A 23,354-nucleotide genomic window follows, 5' to 3' on the forward strand; every position below is an offset into this window, starting at 1 on the left:
AAGTAAGAGCTTACTAGATCAGAAGAGTGCTCATACCACCTACCATTAGGTTAAGTGCCTGTCTAAGAACCAAATTTCTATGGAATTTGTCTTGGGAACAAACAATTCATAGTAGGATGACCTGTTTTATTTCTTGCTGCTTTTGCCTTGTAAGTGGCACTCCATGCCAAAGGCGAGTGTCCCAGTCATTTTGAGACATGTTTCAACTTCAGCACTACGTTAGGAATGTACATTAGATATTGTAAGTAAAACCATGTAAGTCCATCTGAGCCTATCCTCAGAAAAAATTAGCATCTTTTGTCACTATCCTCTATACAGAGGAATAATTTAAAAATAGCTATTACTGATAGGCGTACTCAAGGAGAAGTTATGCTGATACAAGTCTACCAATGACAAAATGAACAAAAAGGAAATTGACACTAGCACTTCTATTTCATTGTCAATGCAAGATCAAACTGCTATTGAAGGACGACTGCGGAAAAGAGCGTTGCCCAAAGAGATTTGAGACTAGTAAATGATTTTACAACCCTTTAGCAAACAAACGACGTTTCCGTCGGACTTTGTAGATTTTTCAAATGCCCTTTTAAAAAGTATTACTTGCGTATGATTGATAGTATATAAAGATATCAGACCTGAGCAGTAGAGGAGATTCATCTGCTTGACATCGTACTGACTGAATCCTCGTCTGTTACCAATCAAATTTTGCTTGGAGGCATCTTTGGTCTGAATGGTAATCTTGCCAGATCCAAATGCAGTTTTACCATAGTGCATAACACTTAGGTAGTCATAAGGAACGTTCATGCTGTCAATGTTTGAGGATGACTGTTTTCTGAAGTTGTATTCCATTCCTTGCCAAAATTGAAATTATTAGTAATAGGAGTGGAAAAACGAAAAGTTTATCTTTTATCTATAATGTTGATTTTTTTTAAATATGAAATCATCCCCCAAGAGCGATTTTTGCCTTATAGGACACTGCAGAAAGCTTTGTTCTCATTAGAAAAATGATAGCATCGATTCAATCACAACAGATACAGCCGGAAATGGGCGTGTTACGAATTCACCTTTTAACATAAATCAGGCATCTGCGAGATGTTCCTGCATACGTATCTATCACATTTTCCTGCCAAATACCACAAATAATATCATATGATAGCTCACTAAACAGTGAATTTAGCATTTTTAACAATGGACAAATATCTAATGTAAGATAGACCAGATGTTAAGAAATTGCATACCACTGGCAATGTTGTTCCAATTGATAGTGACGTAATTATCTCTGTCTGGCCTGCTTTGCTCGTGGTAAAACCCTAGACTGTGTGCAATCTCATGCATAACGATGCCTTTGTACCAACATCCAGAAGCTAATGAAATTGTGTTTGCTCTGCGGTAGTAGCCAACAGGTGAAGAGCATCTATGTAAAAAACAATACTTTACGTTCAAAATGATACTTGCGCAGTTTAATTGAAACCACTGACCATATATGCAGTTCGTTTTTGCCTGTTACTTTATTATTTTCTATGCTTATCGTTGAGAAGATGAATGATGTCATTGCAATGCTATTGTTCAAAGTTAGTTTAACCTCTACTTTTTTCACTTTTCTCTCTTTCCCGTTGGCCTTTTTGCTCAAAAATGAAAAATTTCAATTCTTTTTAGTGCTTTTCAAAACTCTGCCTCTACTGCAGGTAAAATATTTCTTTATGAATTGTACTCTACATTTGCATAGAGATCTTAATGTGTTACTATTTGAATAATTCCGTAAGCCTATATACACGATGCGAATTTTTTTCGTGCGAAGTGAATTTTTTCGCAGTGAATGCATAAAATTTAAGCGTAGAGATTAGAAAGTAGAGATAAGAAAATTTTCTTTGAATTCGTAGCAAAAAAATGCATTCAAAAAGGTACCAGCCATTCCTACTTTTTTTCGGCGGAATTATTCGAGTTGTGAGATGAACAAATTTGAACAGCACTTCCATTATGTTGCCTGATGGCCTACGTCTTTCCGCATTCATTTTCTCAAAAAAGCTTATATACCACGTCATTAAAATAGGTTGGTAATTATTCATTTCTTGTTCTTTGTACACATTCCATTTAAGGGGATTCAGATTAAAAAATAATCCAAACATTTGAATTTTAAATTGGCGAAAACTGGCGAAACATTCAAATAAACGATTGGCAAGAATTTCTTCAAAACGCTGAAAAGTAGAGTGCTCTTTTGCCTGGTCAACAGCAACTATTTGAGCGACTCAAGTTTTACGGATGCACCTTAATAGAATGTCGCATGTATGTGCAAGTTTAGATGACGACATTCGAAAGTTTTTGAAGAAGTATTTCTGGTCTTGTAAATGTAATTCCCTTGCCGAAATACGAAACTCTCCCTTTGAAGACGTTCTGAATAAATTTTCCTAACAAAGTAACCCTAATTGCTCTTTTGCTCTCTTCTTAATAGAGTTTACTTTCAAATTTTCTTATAGCAGCACTCTTCGAACAGTTGCTATGTTCTTTTGCAATATTTGCAGCGAATTTGCATAAAAATTTCTGCCGGTGGAAATTGAGCTTCTAATTCGAGAAAAATTTGGCACCCAAAAATTTTATGGCGAAATATTCACTTCGCGCAGAAAATTGTTCTCGTTATCACCAGGTTTCAGGTTTACATGATACCAAGAGTTAAAAATTCAATTTTAGATAACTGTCAATGGTGTAATCTAATTTGACTATTGGCAGAAGTGATTGATGTCGATTTAAGTGATGCAAGTAAGAGATTCAATCTATTCTTACCCGCTTCCCTGGTAAAAGTGGAGATAGCCAAGCTCGTTGGTTCTTTTCACGAATCTTAAACAGGTAAGGTTTTGATAGTCTGCAATCGCAGCGTTGATTGCTGACACAGCCCTTGATGACGAAGCTTTGAAACAGATATTTATCAATATTACCTAAAACCATAGCAATCACGCATAACATTGCTATATCAAAATGGCCTCTTTTGCAATATTCTATTACAATTTATAAATAAGACATGTTATTATTTCCAGGTTATACGTTACGAAATAAAATTATCATGTCTTTAAAAAATTTACCTTTAGGAAGCAAAGAATACGTGTGCTAGATAAGATTGTGTTCACGAATGAATAGCATTGGATTAGAATTAATTAAAAATGAAAAATTTCATTAAGTACCTATACAAAAAAAGTCATAGATAAAGACAAAAGAATTTGCAAACATATTGCACAACATACCAATAGAAGACTCCATACTGTATGGTATCGTGGTAGGCCACAAGCTTGTCTTTGTGGCTGCAAGTGGAATCTGGTAGTTGGGAGAACCGTATAGGAAATCTTGCTTCTGTTCCTCAGTAAGGATCATGTCACCTTCAAACATGCCTGAATCTGGAAAAAATGAGAAAAGCAAATCTAATTACCTTTATTTAAGCTAGTATGTCTTAAAAGGTTCCTAAATATAACAAATTAGTAATTTGTTTTACAGATCGGACTTGACAAGGAAATATGCAATTTTTAAATTCTACTATTAAACGAAAATTCGATAGGTTCTTAAAAGACTCAACACAAAATTCTATTGTCAGCTAAATAGCAAAGTTTTTTAGAAAAAAAATTTCACATGAAAGTTTTTGAACTGATCTAAAATAAGTTTATTTTGTGTAAAAGTATTCATTTGATTTTTGATTCGTCTTGTCAGTGGATTAGCAATTCTTAAGCAAAAAATGGCAATCAGTATCTATATATCTTTGTTACTATTGAGTCTTGGATAACATTGCTAAATATCTTTTTAACTAGCCTGCACCTCAAGGTATGTCTTGGGTTTCAGAGACGAATGCTTCTTGGCTTACAATGAAAACCATCTGAAAAATTATTTTTAAAAATCAGCAGTGATAGACTAATAAGTTGCCAAATAATTAAGGACCATACTTACTTTCCATGGGCTCACTGCAAAAAGCTGCAGCAGCACAAAGGCAAAGTACAAGCCAAGAAAAAGCTGCCATCTTGAGAAAATTCTTTAGACTCCAAACTGCTAAATGAAAGAAACACCTTCGGTGCCTATTTTTATACTGGTTTTGTTTGCAGAGTCTTTGAGAAGATTGTTTGCTTATTGTATTTTTCAGAGTCTCAGAGAAACAGTAGAAAAAGAGAAAAAATAACATAGTAACCAAGGGAATCAAAAAATTGTGTATACAGGTTGCAGTGACTGTTGTCTTTATTGGCGAGCTACTTCAGAACTAGCCTATTATGTTCCAGCTCTGTAAACGAAGTGCGTGAAGTGATTGGTTTGCTTTTAATAAGCAGAAGGAAATATTGCATGATGTTTATATTTGGATTTGAAAATTAAACCCTTTCTCTAGATTTTCAGTTTATTGAGAACTTTACTATTCATACTCAACTGGGGCAGATATTGGGATTATCATCAATGCATTAACTTGCTTTATGTCATTTGTGTTCTTGGGATTTAACTCTGCTTACAGATGCTTTTTAACCTTAATTTGCTCTCGTGCAATTCTCATCTTAATACAAGTGTCTCATTTGGAAAAGAAAAACATAGCCAGTCCAATCTATTGGCTTGTATTTTTTGCAAATCTCTATCAAGCTCCAAAGGTGACTTTTAGGATATTTAGATGCTTACCTTATCGAGCAGTGCCTTTGTCTTTCTATTTGATATGATGTGAATCCAGTTGCGTAGCCTTAAAGTTGAACTCACATTAGAGGCGGCGCGTAAACGTATTTGAAAGTGGAGAGGCCAAAATATAAAAATCTGAAAGAACTTAGGAAAGGCAGCCACCATGGTTGGCAGCAAGAAAAATTTTAGAATTAAGGTGTCTTAGGGATGGCCAGAAACTGTATCTAAAATGGATGTTGACTGAAAACTGAAGGTGTCGCATAGTCGCGTCTATTGTGATGTTGACTTGAAATAGAAAAATTTTGCAAAGTTTTAGAATAACCACTGTCATATAGCTCGTAATGAAACCTTTTTTTAGATTAAAAAAGTACCCGATTAATAAAAAAAATTATCGTTGAAATATCAACAGAAGAACTAACAACTAAAAATAAAAAGTTAAGCAATACAGTTACAGTTACGTACAGTTACGTACGTAACGATACAGTTACGATATAACTTTGTAACATCTGATCCTAACTTTTTCGGAAATGAAGTGCTTTATTAAAAATTTGGAAAACCATTAAACTGAGCTTGTCAAAATGAGTTTGAATAGAATTTATAATTGCGTCGATGTTATCTATTTCTTAGTAGGAATGGCTTATCCAAACGATCAAACTCTGAAGTTTTCTTGATGATACTTTTTAAGAATAAATCTGCCCATAATTTATTTCTCATATTCTCAAAAAAGTTCTTTCCAGCGGTTTATTTTCCTTAAACAGCTGATTTCTCTCTACTTGTAATGTATCTGAGAACGTTTTTGCGAACAAATAGACCTTGTGTGCCAGCTTTAGGCAATGAAAAGAATCAAAACTCCATCAATTTGTGCTGTCGACAAGTTATTCTGGACTAGGATTCTTGATCTATTTACTCGTTGTAAAACTTAGATAATGACCATAGAATAACTAAAAAGGTATTTATGTCATGAACCATAATATGATCGGTAGTTAATTTTCCTCTTTACTAAAAATTCTGCTATCGGGCAGCATTTGCAAAATCTGGAAAACCCAGATTGTGCAAAAAACTATAATGGCGACACGTTTCGGATTATTGGTAAAGCCCGATCGTTGTTCCACCTAGCAGTTTTGGAATCTATCTACATAAGCACGAAAAAACCACTCGTGTCTAGACAAAATGAGTTCGTTTTAACCTTGGGACTCCATTGGTAACATTCTCAATAGGTACTGATTGGTCAACCTCAACAGTCATGTGCTCGTGTTTCAAATTGGCCTATTTCGATCCACAACTGGGTATATATATTTCCTAGCGTAGAGTTCCCGTCAATGTTCTGACGTTTTAAACTCTGAAGAGTTTGAGACGAAAAGCTTTAGTTTACTAAATGTTTGCTTTTTTCAAAGCCATTTTCAAGTTTTGTACCACTAAAAGGTAGTTTATTTTTAATCTCTCTATGCTTTAAAATGATATGATATATGCCTTATTTAGCGATTTGTCTTTGGATGTGTTTTTTTAAGTTTCGCTTTAATTTTGATGTCAGTGGATTTAGCAATTATATTCAAAGAAAAGGAAAGGGTGGAAACTAAACCAAATTTGAAGTAATCTGTCAGTTAGGAAACCCGTGCAGGAAATTTAGTTTATTCGCATGTAAAGGTCAAATAATCCTAAAATATGCATTTCTACTACACTCTATACCGGCACTCTTTTGCATATGTTTTTGATAGCATCCGAAACTGTCGAATAAATGTTTGAACGGTTAAACAACAACAGTGCAAAGGCAGAAAAGAGCTGCTTCCTTGGCATCAGTTTGTGATTAAAGCTCAGGGCTAGAAGTTCTCTTTTGTTGTGCTGGAAATCCCACGTGCAACCAGAATACTCTTATGCCAGGAATTTTTGTCATTTGTGATTGATATCGATTAAAGGGGCTGGGTCCCATGTTAGCCTGCGGGACAATGTTGTTCTGATGATGCTTGCGAATGGGGTGAATCCATCACAGTAACTAAAATGAGATTTGGTATGACAGAGAATCGCAGCACATCGACGAGATTTTAACATCTTTTGTTACTAAAAGTTTTCTTCGTCGTTGCCAAAGCTTGATAGATTGATTTCATATGTATAATTCAGCATCATTCCTTTGATCAGTCCATGAAATTAAAACCGTTTGTACTGCAGCGGGATGAGGGGACAGCACAAAAGCATCTTCCTGTGGAAGTACAGGTTCATGAACAGGAAAAATTGATGAACGTGACGGTTTAAGAATGATTCAGATTTGGCAGCATTGCTGCAAGCATCAAGTTTTCACGGTCTGCCATTTTGTCAGACACTCCGCTCTGACAATTGGTAAACGAAATCCCTCTTACACGCAGACTGCCCCGCATAAAATGGTTGTTCACGGTTACGTGATCCAGTCCCTTTAAAAAAGCCTTTTCTAAAGAAGATTGCCTTAGGGCAGCTTTGCAAATATTATTCTCAAATTTTCAAGTCATTTTTTGCATAAAGAGGGTAGATTTTGTACCTTTTTGGAAAAGGGTTTGTTCGGAACACATTACTAGATACTGAAAACTAAGCCTGAGTTCATGAAAGATATATTAAGGGTATTTCTTCTATAGCTGTTTAATTTTTCTTTTACTTTGTTGAGGTTGCTCTTATCATTGCTGCTCAATGCCATTCTTTATTGCATTTACTTAACAAGCTAGGGGCCCTGACGGTGGGTTGCCCAATGTTAATGCAAAGCGAGCTTCTCCGCATCCTAGTGAAGTCGACCTGGAACCCAGCATAGATAAATACAAATACCATCCCAGCATTCTTTGGCAATGTACAATTGCATACGGAAGTTCTATGATTTGCAATTGTATGTAACAGAATGATTTGCTTGATCTCAGGTAGGTTGGATATAAATAATAACTACTATGGAGAAGTTTACCAATCAACTTTACAAAGCTTTTTAGCCTTTTATTTTGAGAAGCATAGTTCTTCTGTCGATATTATAATGTTCACTCATTATTGCTAAGCAGATAAAACAGAGTCGAGTAACGGCCCAAAGTTACCTTCAGTTAAAGAACAAAGGGTCCCAACCTTTAGGATCCCCAACAATATTGTTTCTCTTCACTGGGCTTAAACCTATAAATGTTGTAAATAATTAAATTCATTTTCAGGTCATCCCTAGCATGTAATAGTTCCAAACCGTTTCTTGTCACTAGCAATGGCGATGACCTTTACAAAGCCCTTGATCTATGTCAACAGCTGAAGTTTCATCAGCCCTGATAGAGTTGTACCAAGGCCATACTCTTCTAGGGGGCGCCAAAATTGGTACAATGTAGCCACTTTTTTGCCACTACACCACTGCTTTACATTCTAGTAGTTTCCAAAGGAATTGCTAGCATTGGCCCTCGCCTAACCTCCTCCCCTCCCCAGATTTTTATAGCCAGATTCACCGCTGGCAAAAAATGTCGATCACTTAAAATTATCAAGAGGAAGAAAAGTATTTTAGCGGACAAATTTCTGATCATATGTATTCTTCAATAATCTTCCAGTATAGTCTTTCAATAGTTTTACAGAGTTAAGTATAGGAGTGGTGGTTTATGCCTTGAAGTTCATCAAGGACAGATAATGAAATAAAGGACGAATCAAAGACAATATTTGTGACTTGCTAAGATAAATATTCATAATTGAAATGGAGTAAATAATTTATGCTAGTCTATTAATATGTTGACTTCTGTTGATCGATCTCTTGCTTCTGAATTTGGCAACTCTTGCAAAGACACAGCGTCCAGATCCCCAGCTCACAGCGCTATGGAGAACCCAAGAGCCATTGGCTCCAGTTTGGCACAAAAATGGTGCACCGCTGTCACCATGGCATCCACTCACACGAGTTGTCCCTCCGTGACCAGCACAAACCATCGTGTCAGTGATCTGTAAAAGAGAAAAGTCATAGAAGCGTCAATCATATGCTGGTGCTAGCGATTTCAGATTGAATGCCTTTACACAGAAGCGTGATCCAAAAAAGGATTCAATAATGAATTACTGCATAAAGGCAATGTGGCACTGTGAATAATTTAAACGTACCGAAATTCTGAAATTTTTTGTGTTGAGATTGGTGCATGCTTGATTGGAGACAACGGGCATTTTTCCTTGCTGCTAAGTGTGGTGCATGTTGCCAGGGTGCGGTATTTATCCCCATCCTTAGAGAAAAGTAAGAGCAAATCATATCGAAATCGACTACTACAGTATATGATATGTTTTTCATCAGAAGTAGAACGTCTATAAGAAATAACGGTGCTGTTAATTCAACAAGGAAGCGTTGTTTACCAGTTATAGCCATCGTTTTGCTACTGCTTCTCTTCATAATTCATAATAACATGCCGTCCAGGAATAATGTTGCATTTCAGGTTCCCAGTGGACTGAAAATGATGCATCCTTCAATTAATTATACCTGTGATGAAACAATCAGTTCCAACTGGGACATTCTGGTCTTGTCCAGGCAAACATACTGGCTTCACGTATTTTCCAAATTGAATTGGTGAGGAGAGTTTCATCAATGCAATATCGTTATTGATTGTGCTTCTTGAGTAGCTTGGGTGGGAAATGATTTTTTCAACCTGCATATCGGTGTGTTGTCCATCGCTTGTTGTTGACGTAATATGTTCTCCAACTCTACCGAATATTTATATAAATAATTTAGCAAACTGCTCGTTTTTTTAAAAATTAACAGATATCGAGTTATTGATTCTCAGATGCTTAATACCCGCACATATTATACAAATTGATATTAGCATAGTCTATAGACTATGATACTAGAAAAAGACTCAATATTTAAGTTAGGGTTGTTAATTATATAACTTTAGCAAAAAACCTTTGACATCCTGCTTTCTAATATCAGTACCAAACCTATTTAACGCTTTCATTTTGTTTACCTGACTTTGAAGTAGCGCGCACTGGACTCCCGACCAGATACACAATGAGCCGCAGTAACGACCCATTGTGGAGCAATAATAGAGCCACCACACATTGTCCTTCCATTATATAACATGAGGAAACTTGCCTGAATTCTTCAGATATAAAATTGTAAACAACCATGGTAAATAAAATATAGATTGAGGAGGCTTTGAAGCCGGCAAGAAGGTGAAGCAGAGTTTCCGTTAATAAGTAGTAGGAGCGATAGAAGGTTCGGCTTATATTCTACTTTGATATATTTTTGACAGTCGGTTGTTGTTGAGGAGCATGACGGAAATATTGAAATTCGTAGATGCTAGATCTTTGCAGTAGAGAAGATTCATCTGTTATCTAATCATAACAGTGACTGAAGCCTTGTCTGTTGCCAATCACATTCTGCTTCAGCATCTTTGTACCGAATGGAAATTTTCTTAACCAAATGCAGTTTTGCGGAAGGAATAAAACATATGATTTTTGCTGTAAATTCTAAAAAATGATGATAGATTTTGAAGCTTATACTCTTAAAGATATCGCTTATACTCTCTAATTTTTAAGAGCAAGAAAACTTTCTGGCTGACAAAATATCAATTTTATCTATATTTATTAATGATCAATAAAAATAGGAAAAAAGTGTAGTTGGTATGATTAAACCTATGAGTCAAATAGAAAGTGATAATATATGTCCTGAAGTCAAACATGGTCAGAGACAGAGATAAGCAATGAACAAGAGACAATCATGCTCATAAGCGAGTTGTAATGAGAAAAAATATGATTGCATAAACAAACTATTTCAGTCAATTAATATGTTGACATCTGTTGATCGATCCAGCTTCTGAATTGGGCAACTCTTGCAAAGACAGTGTAGCCCTGTGTTGCATCACAGCGTCCAGATCCCCAGCTCACAGCACCATGGAGAACCCAAGAGCCACTGGCTCCAGTTTGGCAAACAAATGGTCCACCGCTGTCACCATGGCATCCACTCACACGAGTTGTTCCTCCATGACCAGCACAAACCATCTTGTCAGTGATCTGTGAATAAGACGAATCATAGAGGTCTCAATTGTATACCACTAGTAACTTAGTTCAAGCGCTGCTATATAAAAATTTGTCTCCAAAAATGATTTCGCGTGACAACATAAAAATAGAGTGATACTATGAATAATCAAACATACCCCAAGTCCCAAGTTCTTTGTGTTTAGATTGGCGCATGCTTGATTGGAAACAACAGGCATTTTTCCTTGCTGCAAAGTGTGGTGCATGTTGCCAGGATGCTGTATTTTCCCCCATCCTTAGAGAAAGTAAAAGCCATTCAAATCAAAATCGACTACATACAGTATTTGATATTTTGCAATAGGTTCATCATCATAAGAAGAAGGTCTGTCAGAGATGATGGTTATGAACAATCAAACAACGGAGCCTTGTTGATGAGTGGTAACCAGGATTTTTATTATAGCTCCTCTTCGTATTATCGTTAAGCGCCAGATAATGTTATATTTAAGTTTCTCACTGAACTTAAGAGGTCAATAAATGAATCTTACCTGTGATGAAACAATCAGTTCCAACTGGGACATTCTGGTCTTGTCCAGGCAAACATACTGGCTTCACGTATTTTCCAAATTGAATTGGCGAGGAGAGTTTCATCAATGCAATATCGTTATTGATTGTGCTTCTTGAGTAGCTTGGGTGGGAAATGATTTTTTCAACCTGCATATCGGTGTGTTGTCCATCGCTTGTTGTTGACGTAATATGCTCTCCAACTCTACCAAGTATATAAAAAAAATTTAGTAAACTCTTTGATTTTTTAAGGGTGAACGATATTGAGGAATTGATTCTCAGATGCCCAATACTTGCACATACTATACTAAAACCTTGATATTAGACAAAGGCTGTTCTATTTTATTAGACACTTTTCTTCCTCATAATAATTAAATAATTTTTATGTAAGTGTTGTAAATTATGACTTAAGAAAAAACCATTGATACCCTGCCTTTTAATATTAATACCAAGCCTTTTAAACGCTGTCAAGCATGCATATTTAGATACAATAAATTATAGATTTTTGCAAGCTTGCACTGAAATGATTGGGTCTGGTATGTTGTTTAACCAGGATTATTTTGTTGGTATTTGAGCAAGAAACGATTGATACCTTGCTTTTTAATAATAGCATCAGATTCAATCAAACGCTCTCGTTTTTTACCTGACTTTGAAGTAGCGCGCACTGGACTCCCGGCCAGATACACAGTGAGCCGCAGTAACGACCCATTGTGGAGCAATTATGGATCCACCACACATTGTCCTGCCATTGTATAACATGAGGATTTGCCAAGGCCATGATCCTTTGTTTGCATTTATGCCAGCAATCACTCTGCTCTGTGCTACTTCTGGTTTACCACAAGAACCTTTGGGGTTTAAAAAGCAGAAAAATGCTCATGACAAAAGATGATCTGATACTATCACGTTGGCAAACTCGTATCTTTTTCCAATTATGAGAACAAAATAAAATTTTCTATGTAAAACGTACAGGAGTCATAATTTCCGAATTTTGTTCAATTTCAAGTTAACGATTAGATATCGATCTGATATTGAATTATATTCAGTTTTTCCGTAGGTCTGTTTTATAAAATATTAATCTAGTAAATCGACTTAGATGCACTTGATAGCAAGTTCTTGTTAAAGGAACTTCTTCTGCACCTCATTTAAACAAGAATTATTCATTAAAGAAACAAGGAGAATCAAGTTGCCTTCGCTTATTGAATGGTTTTTTGTTCATAGCAACGCTAACTATAAAATTTATCATATCGTACCTTGAGTTGGTCCTTGGGTTGGTCCTTGTGTGGGCACAGCTGTTGTAACTGGTCCACCTAATAATACGATATCTTTTTCTCAAAATGCCAACAATTTTGTCGATGTTTAAATTGGGACACGATGTTCGTCGTGGAAAAGCTTTAATCCTGCTTGTTTGACAATAAAATTTTGTAAAAGTTGTTTCCTTTTACTCAGATAGCTTTTCATTTTGGATTTGTTTCGGACACTCATAATAGTTTGTCTGGAGGAATTTTGAGGAGCATCAATTTTTATGTTCCGTCAATAACGTGAAGTGCAAAAGACAAATTGTCTCCCCTCTTAACATCAATTTACTTTTGCATATCTATTTCTTGATTTTATTGATAGTCCCTTGAAAAACCTTTAATTTTTTTCAACATAAGTTATATGAAATTAATACCTGAATTTTACTGTTAAATGCAGTTTACCTACCACATCCATATTAAAAAAACAAAAGGTATATCTCATTATAATTTTTTGATTTGTTCCTTTTATCAGTATGTATTTTGAAAACCAAAAGCCAATACAATTTCGTCAATTTTCCAACTGTTTGGTCATTTTCCTAAAATGTTTTGTTTCTACAACCTTCCTCTGGCCAGTGGCCGTCATGTTTCCCTGACTCTGCCTTCTACTTACAATCTTAATTTTGGAAAGGAATGGAATACAAATTCACAGTGGCGAAGCTAACCAAGAACTGATGGTCCTGCCAAAAAGAGGTCTGAGGGCGTAGCCCCCAAAAAATCGTGCTGAGACATCCCCTAGAGACCCTCGGAAAGAAAAGAGGGAAATGCCCTTTTTACTTCCACTGTTTGGAAAGAGGGGGGACAGGGCTCGGGTCCTCTCGAGTTCCACCTGCCTGACATTGAAGAAATCAAAACAGCATCACAAAAATTCTCTCTAAAATAAGTAACATTTCAGAATGGTTTTATACAGTTAATCAAGTCATTGATTAGAAATTTAGAAATCAGATATTAAAACCAAATTTCTTGTACCAATGGGCATATACAGTTGTGATATATACAAAAGTACAAACAATTTTTCACAACATGGATAGGTTTAATGCATGGTAGACACTATATTGAATTCATTTGTGTCGAATATCAGCGGAGAACCCTGTATTTAAATACAGCGATATTCCCCTGAATAAATTTATCCAACTGAATAACAAAAATTTTTATATACCTGTGCATTTGTTACAACTTTTCTTGCAATTTCTCTCCATGAATCGTTTGTAGGTGCTATTTGTACAGAATCCAGACTTTGCCCATCTTACACAACCAGTGTGCTTGTCACTGCAAGCTAAATGTTTGTAAATTCAAAAATTCGGTCAATCAAAGAATATTCAAAATATGGACATATAATCTGATTTTTTCTTTCCTATTTGCATATTTATCTGTGAAAAAATAAAGGCACGTGAAAACAAGATTTTTATTGTAAGTTTCAGGATTTTCATATAGATCAAAGTACAACTCTTTGCAGACGAAATGATTTTTCTAGCACTGATAGGGATTACTGATAGATAAAAGGCAATGTATTGATAAAGCTAGATCACCTGGCACGGTTGTTGATGGCACTGTAGTTGCACCTAGGAAAAATGAACGATAAAGAATTTTTATAGAGGTTAGACGTTTTTAAATATTAAACATAGTTTAGAATCTGTGAGTTGGTAGAATAAACATATTCCGTTTTTCCTTGCTAATGTTCCACCTTAGAAAGTATGGGATTTCTTACCAACGGCATAACACATGAACCGAATAATAGTTTCATTTGTGCAGTGATTAATTTGAGATTCATTTTTAATAATCACAGTGGTTGTAGAATTTTAAAAACTTTTTCATCCTACATAGAAAAGATATTGATATCTCAAATTTTTAATCAACATTTTTTATTTACGTTACGAAATTAGAGTAAAATTGAGAAAAATTGATAAAAGAATTAGTAAAATTGCCATACAAAAAGATGACGTATTACTTGTTAAAACATATTTTGTTTGAATCATTAGTATCGGCAAACATTTTTTGCTAGAAATCGTTGTCTTTTGTCTGCTTGAAATAGAATTCATTTGTCAACATGATTACAACTAATTTGAAAAACATTTTTTATACCTGGGCATTTGTTACAACTTTTCTTGCAATTTCTCTCCATGAATCGTTTGTAGGTGCTATTTGTACAGAATCCAGACTGTGCCCATCTTACACAACCAGTGTACTTGTCACTGCAAGCTAAATGTTTGTAAATTCAAATATTTGGTCAATCAAAGAATATTCAAAATATGGACATATAGTCTAATTTTTTCTTTGCTGTTTGCATATTTATATCTGTGAAAAAATAAAGGCAGGTGAAAGCAAGATTTTTATTGTAAGTTTCAGGATTTTGATGTGGATGAAACTATAACTCTTTTCAGAATAAGGACTTTTTCTTGCATTAATAGATAAATTTCAATGTATTGACAATGGTTGAAGGTGATACCTGAGAAGGTTGTTGTTGGCACTGTAGTTGCACCTGGAAAAGGAAATTATAAAGGATTCTTATAGATATTAAAAGTTTTGAAGGTTTTAGATCAAAATAAAAGCTGTGGGCTATTACAATGTTGAAAAATTCCAATTAATTTTGTTAATGTTACAAATTCAAAATTTATGGGATTTTTGTACCATCAGCAACAGCTTTTGACCTCCTAATGTTCTTATTTGTGCAGTAATTGATGGAAAATTCATTTTTAATAGTAAATATCTTAATTTACTACAAAAAATGTATTGAAGTCTAAAATTCTAAACCAAAAGATATACGAACCACATTACGAAACTATAAATAGATTTGTGAAATAAAAGTGACGTTGATTAAAATTGGTATAAAGTTATGTTAAAAGGGAAGTTGTTATTCTGCAAAAATCTGTGTGATTAAACCATTCATTCAAAATAGAAAATTTGCTAGAAATCGTTGCATTTTGTATGTTTAAAATTGAATTCATTTTTCAACATGTTTTTAAAATCAAAGTCCAAATAGCTTAAAAAACATGATCATATACCTGGACATTTGTTACAACTTTTCTTGCAGTTCAACTCCATAAATCGTTTGTAGGTGCTATTTGTACAGAATCCAGACTGTGCCCATCTTACACAACCAGTGTACTTGTCACTGCAAGCTAAATTTTTTTTTTAATTTGAAACTTCGGTCAGAAAATTCAAATTTTGATATATAACCTGATTCTTTTTGCTGTAAATATTCTATGTGCGAAATAATGACAAAAGCATGTTTACACTGTAATTAAAGAAATTTCACTCATTTGCACTATCAAGAATTGCCGGCTTGGTTGGAGCAGCGGTTGTTGCATTTCCTAGAAGATTTATGCATTTTTTCAATGCTGAAAACAGGATATTATTTGAAAGTATAAAAACATAAAAGTCTCGCAGCGAGGTATCTAGCTATTGCCACTCTTCTGATTCGTTTCTTCTTCACAAAGAAAAAAGTTACCTTATTGAAATTCACATCCTTGTATTTTAAAGAAATCACTTCAAACATTAGGCCGATTTTCCTCCACTCCATTGAAACAACAAAATGATAATGCCTAAAAATTTACTTCTCTTATTTTTCCCAATGCTAGATTTTTGCTTTGCCATCATGAATTCAAAGTGAATAAAATGGTCTTCATAGAAAATTTAAATCAAAACAATTTTCGACCGATGAAAACCACCTTTCTTTTTGGAATGTGTTTGAGAAATAGAACTAATTGTAAATATTGTCATGTAAAGCTTAAGCAATAAAGAATGCCTTCTTTCTGCAAAATCAACTTATTAAATGATAAATAAACTTAAGTGATAATTGTTATTCATACCGCTGCTTGTTGTAGGCACTGGTTTTTGTGTGCTGGGACGTCCACCTAAATCACAAAGATGATACCTAGATCATGAAGTAAAATCATCGACCTTTCTCTGCCTTTCAAAGTATCCATCTCTTTAAGTAAGAGCTTACTAGATCAGAAGAGAGCTCATACCACCTACCATTAGGTTAAGTGCCTGTCTAAGAACCAAATTTCTATGGAATTTGTCTTGGGAACAAACAATTCATAGTAGGATGACCTGTTTTATTTCTTGCTGCTTTTGCCTTGTAAGTGGAACTCCATGCCAAAGGCGAGTGTCCCAGTCATTTTGAGACATGTTTCAACTTCAGCACTACGTTAGGAATGTACATTAGATATTGTAAGTAAAACCATGTAAGTCCATCTGAGCCTATCCTCAGAAAAAATTAGCATCTTTTGTCACTATCCTCTATACAGAGTAATAATTTAAAAATAGCTATTACTGATAGGCGTACTCAAGGAGAAGTTATGCTGATACAAGTCTACCAATGACAAAATGAACAAAAAGGAAATTGACACTAGCACTTCTATTTCATTGTCAATGCAAGATCAAACTGCCATTGAAGGACGACTGCGGAAAAGTGCGTTGCCCAAAGAGATTTGAGACTAGTAAATGATTTTACAACCCTTTAGAAAACAGACGACGTTTCCGTCGGACTTTGTAGATTTTTCAAATGCCCTTTTAAAAAGTATTACTTGCGTATGATTGATAGTAAATAAAGATATCAGACCTGAGCAGTAGAGGAGATTCATCTGCTTGACATCGTACTGACTGAATCCTCGTCTGTTACCAATCAAATTTTGCTTGGAGGCATCTTTGGTCTGAATGGTAATCTTGCCAGATCCAAATGCAGTTTTACCATAGTGCATAACACTTAGGTAGTCATAAGGAACGTTCATGCTGTCAATGTTTGAGGATGACTGCTTTCTGAAGTTGTGTTCCTTTCCTTTCCAAAATTGAAATTATTAGTAAAATGAGAGTTGAAAACAGGTTGCAAGGCCTCCGACGAAAGGGGAGGGGCAGGAGGGGGGCATGGCTCCTTCACTTTTTTTGCAAAACAATAGAGCTTTTTTTAAATCTTTTGATATGATTGTTACATTTCTCTTGGCCCCTCCACTGTCCAACCTGCGTCAAAGCCCATGGGTTGAATCTTTTACTTCATGTTATATTATCAGATTATCACCAAAGAATGATTGTGACCTTCTAGGGCATTGCACAAAGTTTTGCTTCCATCAGAAGAATTGATTCAATCATAACAGATACACCCAGAACTAGGCCTGATAGGAATGCACCTTTTTATAGAAACCTGGCCTTCTGCGAGAACTTGCTACATACGTATCTATGGCATTTTTTATGCCAAATACCACATTAATCTTTATATGGTAGGACAATTACCAAGGAGTTTAGCATTGTCAAAAATTGACAAATTTGACCACAGATTCAATGAAAAGGGGAAGTGTTTGCAGCTATTTGCAATATTTGCTTTGCAAGATAGATAAGTTGTTTAGCAAATTCATACCAGTGGCAATGTTGTTCCAAAGGATAGTGACATAATTATCTCTGTCTGGCCTGCTTTGCTCGTGGTAAAACCCTAGACTGTGTGCAATCTCATGCATAACGATGCCTTTGGACCAACATCCAGAAGCCAATGAAATTGTGTTTGCTCTGCGGTAGTAGCCAACAGGTGAAGAGCATCTATGTAAAAAACAATACTTTACGTTCAAAATGATACTTGCGCAGTTTAATTGAAACCACTGACCATATATGCAGTTCGTTTTTGCCTGTTACTTTATTATTTTCTATGCTTATCGTTGAGAAGATGAATGATGTCATTGCAATGCTATTGTTCAAAGTTAGTTTAACCTCTACTTTTTTCACTTTTCTCTCTTTCCCGTTGGCCTTTTTGCTCAAAAATGAAAAATTTCAATTCTTTTTAGTGCTTTTCAAAACTCTGCCTCTACTGCAGGTAAAATATTTCTTTATGAATTGTACTCTACATTTGCATAGAGATCTTAATGTGTTACTATTTGAATAATTCCGTAAGCCTATATACACGATGCGAATTTTTTTCGTGCGAAGTGAATTTTTTCGCAGTGAATGCATAAAATTTAAGCGTAGAGATTAGAAAGTAGAGATAAGAAAATTTTCTTTGAATTCGTAGCAAAAAAATGCATTCAAAAAGGTACCAGCCATTCCTACTTTTTTTCGGCGGAATTATTCGAGTTGTGAAATGAACAAATTTGAACAGCACTTCCATTTTGTTGCCTGATGGCCTACGTCTTTCCGCATTCATTTCTCAAAAAAGCTTATATACCACGTCATTGAAATAGGTTGGTAATTATTCATTTCTTGTTCTTTGTACACATTCCATTTAAGGGGATTCAGATTAAAAAATAATCCAAACATTTGAATTTTAAATTGACGAAAACTGGCTTGAAGCTCTGTCGTTATATCAATATAATTCAAATAAACGATTGGCAAGAATTTCTTCAAAACGCTGAAAAGTAGAGTGCTCTTTTGCCTGGTCAACAGCAACTATTTGAGCGACTCAAGTTTTACGGATGCACCTTAATAGGATGTCACATGTATGTGCAAGTTTAGATGACGACATTCGAAAGTTTTTGAATAGTATTTCTGGTCATGTAAATGTAATTCTCTTGCCGAAATACGAAACTCTCCCTTTGAAGACGTTCTGAATAAATTTTTCTAACAAAGTAACCCTAATTGCTCTTTTGCTCTCTTCTTAATAGAGTTTACTTTCAAATTTTCTTATAGCAGCACTCTTCGAACAGTTGCTATGTTCTTTTGCAATATTTGCAGCGAATTTGCATAAAAATTTCTGCCGGTGGAAATTGAGCTTCTAATTCGAGAAAAATTTGGCACCCAAAAATTTTATGGCGAAATATTCACTTCGCGCAGAAAATTGTTCTCGTTATCACCAGGTTTCAGGTTTACATGATACCAAGAGTTAAAAATTCAATTTTAGATAACTGTCAATGGTGTAATCTAATTTGACTATTGGCAGAAGTGATTGATGTCGATTTAAGTGATGCAAGTAAGAGATTCAATCTATTCTTACCCGCTTCCCTGGTAAAAGTGGAGATAGCCAAGCTCGTTGGTTCTTTTCACGAATCTTAAACAGGTAAGGTTTTGATAGTCTGCAATCGCAGCGTTGATTGCTGACACAGCCCTTGATGACGAAGCTTTGAAACAGATATTTATCAATATTACCTAAAACCATAGCAATCACGCATAACATTGCTATATCAAAATGGCCTCTTTTGCAATATTCTATTACAATTTATAAATAAGACATGTTATTATTTCCAGGTTATACGTTACGAAATAAAATTATCATGTCTTTAAAAAATTTACCTTTAGGAAGCAAAGAATACGTGTGCTAGATAAGATTGTGTTCACGAATGAATAGCATTGGATTAGAATTAATTGAAAATGAAAAATTTCATTAAGTACCTATACAAAAAAAGTCATAGATAAAGACAAAAGAATTTGCAAACATATTGCACAACATACCAATAGAAGACTCCATACTGTATGGTATCGTGGTAGGCCACAAGCTTGTCTTTGTGGCTGCAAGTGGAATCTGGTAGTTGGGAGAACCGTATAGGAAATCTTGCTTCTGTTCCTCAGTAAGGATCATGTCACCTTCAAACATGCCTGAATCTGGAAAAAACGAGAAAAGCAAATCTAATTACCTTTATTTAAGCTAGTATGTCTTAAAAGGTTCCTAAATATAACAAATTAGTAATTTGTTTTACAGATCGGACTTGACAAGGAAATATGCAATTTTCAAATTCTACTATTAAACGAAAATTCGATAGGTTCTTAAAAGACTGAACACAAAATTCTATTGTCAGCTAAATAGCAAAGTTTTTTAGAAAAAAAATTTCACAATGAAAGTTTTTGAACTGATCTAAAATAAGTTTATTTTGTGTAAAAGTATTCATTTGATTTTTGATTCGTCTTGTCAGTGGATTAGCAATTCTTAAGCAAAAAATGGCAATCAGTATCTATATATCTTTGTTACTATTGAGTCTTGGATAACATTGCTAAATATCTTTTTAACTAGCCTGCACCTCAAGGTATGTCTTGGGTTTCAGAGACGAATGCTTCTTGGCTTACAATGAAAACCATCTGAAAAATTATTTTTAAAAATCAGCAGTGATAGACTAATAAGTTGCCAAATAATTAAGGACCATACTTACTTTCCATGGGCTCACTGCAAAAAGCTGCAGCAGCACAAAGGCAAAGTACAAGCCAAGAAAAAGCTGCCATCTTGAGAAAATTCTTTAGACTCCAAACTGCTAAATGAAAGAAACACCTTCGGTGCCTATTTTTATACTGGTTTTGTTTGCAGAGTCTTTGAGAAGATTGTTTGCTTATTGTATTTTTCAGAGTCTCAGAGAAACAGTAGAAAAGGAGAAAAAATAACATAGTAACCAAGGGAATCAAAAAATTGTGTATACAGGTTGCAGTGACTGTTGTCTTTATTGGCGAGCTACTTCAGAACTAGCCTATTATGTTCCAGCTCTGTAAACGAAGTGCGTGAAGTGATTGGTTTGCTTTCAATAAGCAGAAGGAAATATTGCATGATGTTTATATTTGGATTTGAAAATTAAACCCTTTCTCTAGATTTTCAGTTTATTGAGAACTTTACTATTCATATTCAACTGGGGCAGATATTGGGATTATCATCAATGCATTAACTTGCTTTATGTCATTTGTGTTCTTGGGATTTAACTCTGCTTACAGATGCTTTTTAACCTTAATTTGCTCTCGTGCAATTCTCATCTTAATACAAGTGTCTCATTTGGAAAAGAAAAACATAGCCAGTCCAATCTATTGGCTTGTATTTTTTGCAAATCTCTATCAAGCTCCAAAGGTGACTTTTAGGATATTTAGATGCTTACCTTATCGAGCAGTGCCTTTGTCTTTCTATTTGATATGATGTGAATCCAGTTGCGTAGCCTTAAAGTTGAACTCACATTAGAGGCGGCGCGTAAACGTATTTGAAAGTGGAGAGGCCAAAATATAAAAATCTGAAAGAACTTAGGAAAGGCAGCCACCATGGTTGGCAGCAAGAAAAATTTTAGAATTAAGGTGTCTTAGGGATGGCCAGAAACTGTATCTAAAATGGATGTTGACTGAAAACTGAAGGTGTCGCATAGTCGCGTCTATTGTGATGTTGACTTGAAATAGAAAAATTTTGCAAAGTTTTAGAATAACCACTGTCATATAGCTCGTAATGAAACCTTTTTTTAGATTAAAAAAGTACCCGATTAATAAAAAAAATTATCGTTGAAATATCAACAGAAGAACTAACAACTAAAAATAAAAAGTTAAGCAATACAGTTACAGTTACGTACAGTTACGTACGTAACGATACAGTTACGATATAACTTTGTAACATCTGATCCTAACTTTTTCGGAAATGAAGTGCTTTATTAAAAATTTGGAAAACCATTAAACTGAGCTTGTCAAAATGAGTTTGAATAGAATTTATAATTGCGTCGATGTTATCTATTTCTTAGTAGGAATGGCTTATCCAAACGATCAAACTCTGAAGTTTTCTTGATGATACTTTTTAAGAATAAATCTGCCCATAATTTATTTCTCATATTCTCAAAAAAGTTCTTTCCAGCGGTTTATTTTCCTTAAACAGCTGATTTCTCTCTACTTGTAATGTATCTGAGAACGTTTTTGCGAACAAATAGACCTTGTGTGCCAGCTTTAGGCAATGAAAAGAATCAAAACTCCATCAATTTGTGCTGTCGACAAGTTATTCTGGACTAGGATTCTTGATCTATTTACTCGTTGTAAAACTTAGATAATGACCATAGAATAACTAAAAAGGTATTTATGTCATGAACCATAATATGATCGGTAGTTAATTTTCCTCTTTACTAAAAATTCTGCTATCGGGCAGCATTTGCAAAATCTGGAAAACCCAGATTGTGCAAAAAACTATAATGGCGACACGTTTCGGATTATTGGTAAAGCCCGATCGTTGTTCCACCTAGCAGTTTTGGAATCTATCTACATAAGCACGAAAAAACCACTCGTGTCTAGACAAAATGAGTTCGTTTTAACCTTGGGACTCCATTGGTAACATTCTCAATAGGTACTGATTGGTCAACCTCAACAGTCATGTGCTCGTGTTTCAAATTGGCCTATTTCGATCCACAACTGGGTATATATATTTCCTAGCGTAGAGTTCCCGTCAATGTTCTGACGTTTTAAACTCTGAAGAGTTTGAGACGAAAAGCTTTAGTTTACTAAATGTTTGCTTTTTTCAAAGCCATTTTCAAGTTTTGTACCACTAAAAGGTAGTTTATTTTTAATCTCTCTATGCTTTAAAATGATATGATATATGCCTTATTTAGCGATTTGTCTTTGGATGTGTTTTTTTAAGTTTCGCTTTAATTTTGATGTCAGTGGATTTAGCAATTATATTCAAAGAAAAGGAAAGGGTGGAAACTAAACCAAATTTGAAGTAATCTGTCAGTTAGGAAACCCGTGCAGGAAATTTAGTTTATTCGCATGTAAAGGTCAAATAATCCTAAAATATGCATTTCTACTACACTCTATACCGGCACTCTTTTGCATATGTTTTTGATAGCATCCGAAACTGTCGAATAAATGTTTGAACGGTTAAACAACAACAGTGCAAAGGCAGAAAAGAGCTGCTTCCTTGGCATCAGTTTGTGATTAAAGCTCAGGGCTAGAAGTTCTCTTTTGTTGTGCTGGAAATCCCACGTGCAACCAGAATACTCTTATGCCAGGAATTTTTGTCATTTGTGATTGATATCGATTAAAGGGGCTGGGTCCCATGTTAGCCTGCGGGACAATGTTGTTCTGATGATGCTTGCGAATGGGGTGAATCCATCACAGTAACTAAAATGAGATTTGGTATGACAGAGAATCGCAGCACATCGACGAGATTTTAACATCTTTTGTTACTAAAAGTTTTCTTCGTCGTTGCCAAAGCTTGATAGATTGATTTCATATGTATAATTCAGCATCATTCCTTTGATCAGTCCATGAAATTAAAACCGTTTGTACTGCAGCGGGATGAGGGGACAGCACAAAAGCATCTTCCTGTGGAAGTAC

At 34.9% G+C, this 23,354-nt stretch overlaps 3 protein-coding genes across 4 annotated transcripts in view; all 3 read right to left on the reverse strand.

The window, feature by feature from the left end:
- LOC135693233 (transmembrane protease serine 9) overlaps nucleotides 1-4,071 on the reverse strand; it is a 43,132-nt gene extending 39,061 nt beyond the window's left edge. Inside the window, exons 1-2 of the mRNA XM_089111424.1 lie at nucleotides 3,922-4,071; nucleotides 3,231-3,380 (exon numbers count right to left, since the gene is read on the reverse strand). Of these exons, the coding sequence (XP_088967550.1) occupies nucleotides 3,231-3,380; nucleotides 3,922-3,991 (220 nt within the window). The 5' untranslated portion in view covers nucleotides 3,992-4,071. The remainder of the gene's footprint in view (nucleotides 1-3,230; nucleotides 3,381-3,921) is intronic.
- A 727-nt stretch (nucleotides 4,072-4,798) lies between these two features.
- On the reverse strand, nucleotides 4,799-9,671 carry LOC135693236 (prostasin). 2 transcript variants are annotated; one of them, XM_089111069.1, is made up of 3 exons: nucleotides 9,044-9,167; nucleotides 8,677-8,792; nucleotides 4,799-8,523 (listed from the first exon to the last, which is right to left on the reverse strand). In XM_089111069.1, exons 2-3 carry the CDS (start codon nucleotides 8,734-8,736, stop codon nucleotides 8,299-8,301), a joined length of 285 nt encoding a protein of 94 aa, XP_088967195.1. In that variant the 5' UTR covers nucleotides 8,737-8,792; nucleotides 9,044-9,167; the 3' UTR covers nucleotides 4,799-8,298. The 2 variants fall into 2 exon arrangements, with proteins under 2 accessions (XP_088967195.1, XP_065067722.1); XM_065211650.2 differs by lacking the exon at nucleotides 4,799-8,523 and adding an exon at nucleotides 9,525-9,671 and having other exon boundaries at nucleotides 9,044-9,264.
- Nucleotides 9,672-10,280: 609 nt separating this feature from the next.
- On the reverse strand, nucleotides 10,281-20,599 carry LOC135693232 (uncharacterized). The gene is made up of 16 exons (XM_089111056.1): nucleotides 20,450-20,599; nucleotides 19,758-19,907; nucleotides 19,303-19,426; nucleotides 17,743-17,918; nucleotides 16,954-17,169; nucleotides 16,199-16,243; nucleotides 15,392-15,508; nucleotides 14,836-14,868; nucleotides 14,472-14,588; nucleotides 13,919-13,951; nucleotides 13,549-13,665; nucleotides 12,348-12,404; nucleotides 11,741-11,942; nucleotides 11,082-11,302; nucleotides 10,716-10,831; nucleotides 10,281-10,572 (listed from the first exon to the last, which is right to left on the reverse strand). The coding sequence occupies exons 1-16, from the start codon at nucleotides 20,517-20,519 to the stop codon at nucleotides 10,342-10,344; spliced, it is 2,025 nt and encodes a 674-aa protein (XP_088967182.1). The 5' UTR covers nucleotides 20,520-20,599; the 3' UTR covers nucleotides 10,281-10,341.
- Nucleotides 20,600-23,354: the final 2,755 nt, after the last annotated feature.

The sequence above is a fragment of the Rhopilema esculentum genome, chromosome 11 (genome assembly GCF_057945365.1).
Source record: "Rhopilema esculentum isolate cy_ngs chromosome 11, ASM5794536v1, whole genome shotgun sequence".
Classification (NCBI taxonomy): domain Eukaryota; kingdom Metazoa; phylum Cnidaria; class Scyphozoa; order Rhizostomeae; family Rhizostomatidae; genus Rhopilema; species Rhopilema esculentum.

Excerpts from the sequence above, each read along its gene's own strand:
- LOC135693236 (XM_065211650.2), bottom strand. The coding sequence starts at position 9,640 with ATGTTATATAATGGAAGGACAATGTGTGGTGGCTCTATTATTGCTCCA. Across the intron at positions 9,265-9,524 it reads GCGCGCTACTTCAAAGTCAG|AGTTGGAGAACATATTACGT; the intron begins GTAAACAAAATG and ends AATATTCGGTAG.
- LOC135693232 (XM_089111056.1), bottom strand. The coding sequence starts at position 20,519 with ATGGCAGCTTTTTCTTGGCTTGTACTTTGCCTTTGTGCTGCTGCAGCT. Across the intron at positions 11,303-11,740 it reads GCGCGCTACTTCAAAGTCAG|AGTTGGAGAGCATATTACGT; the intron begins GTAAAAAACGAG and ends TATACTTGGTAG. Across the intron at positions 10,832-11,081 it reads AACTGATTGTTTCATCACAG|GATGGGGGAAAATACAGCAT; the intron begins GTAAGATTCATT and ends ACTTTCTCTAAG.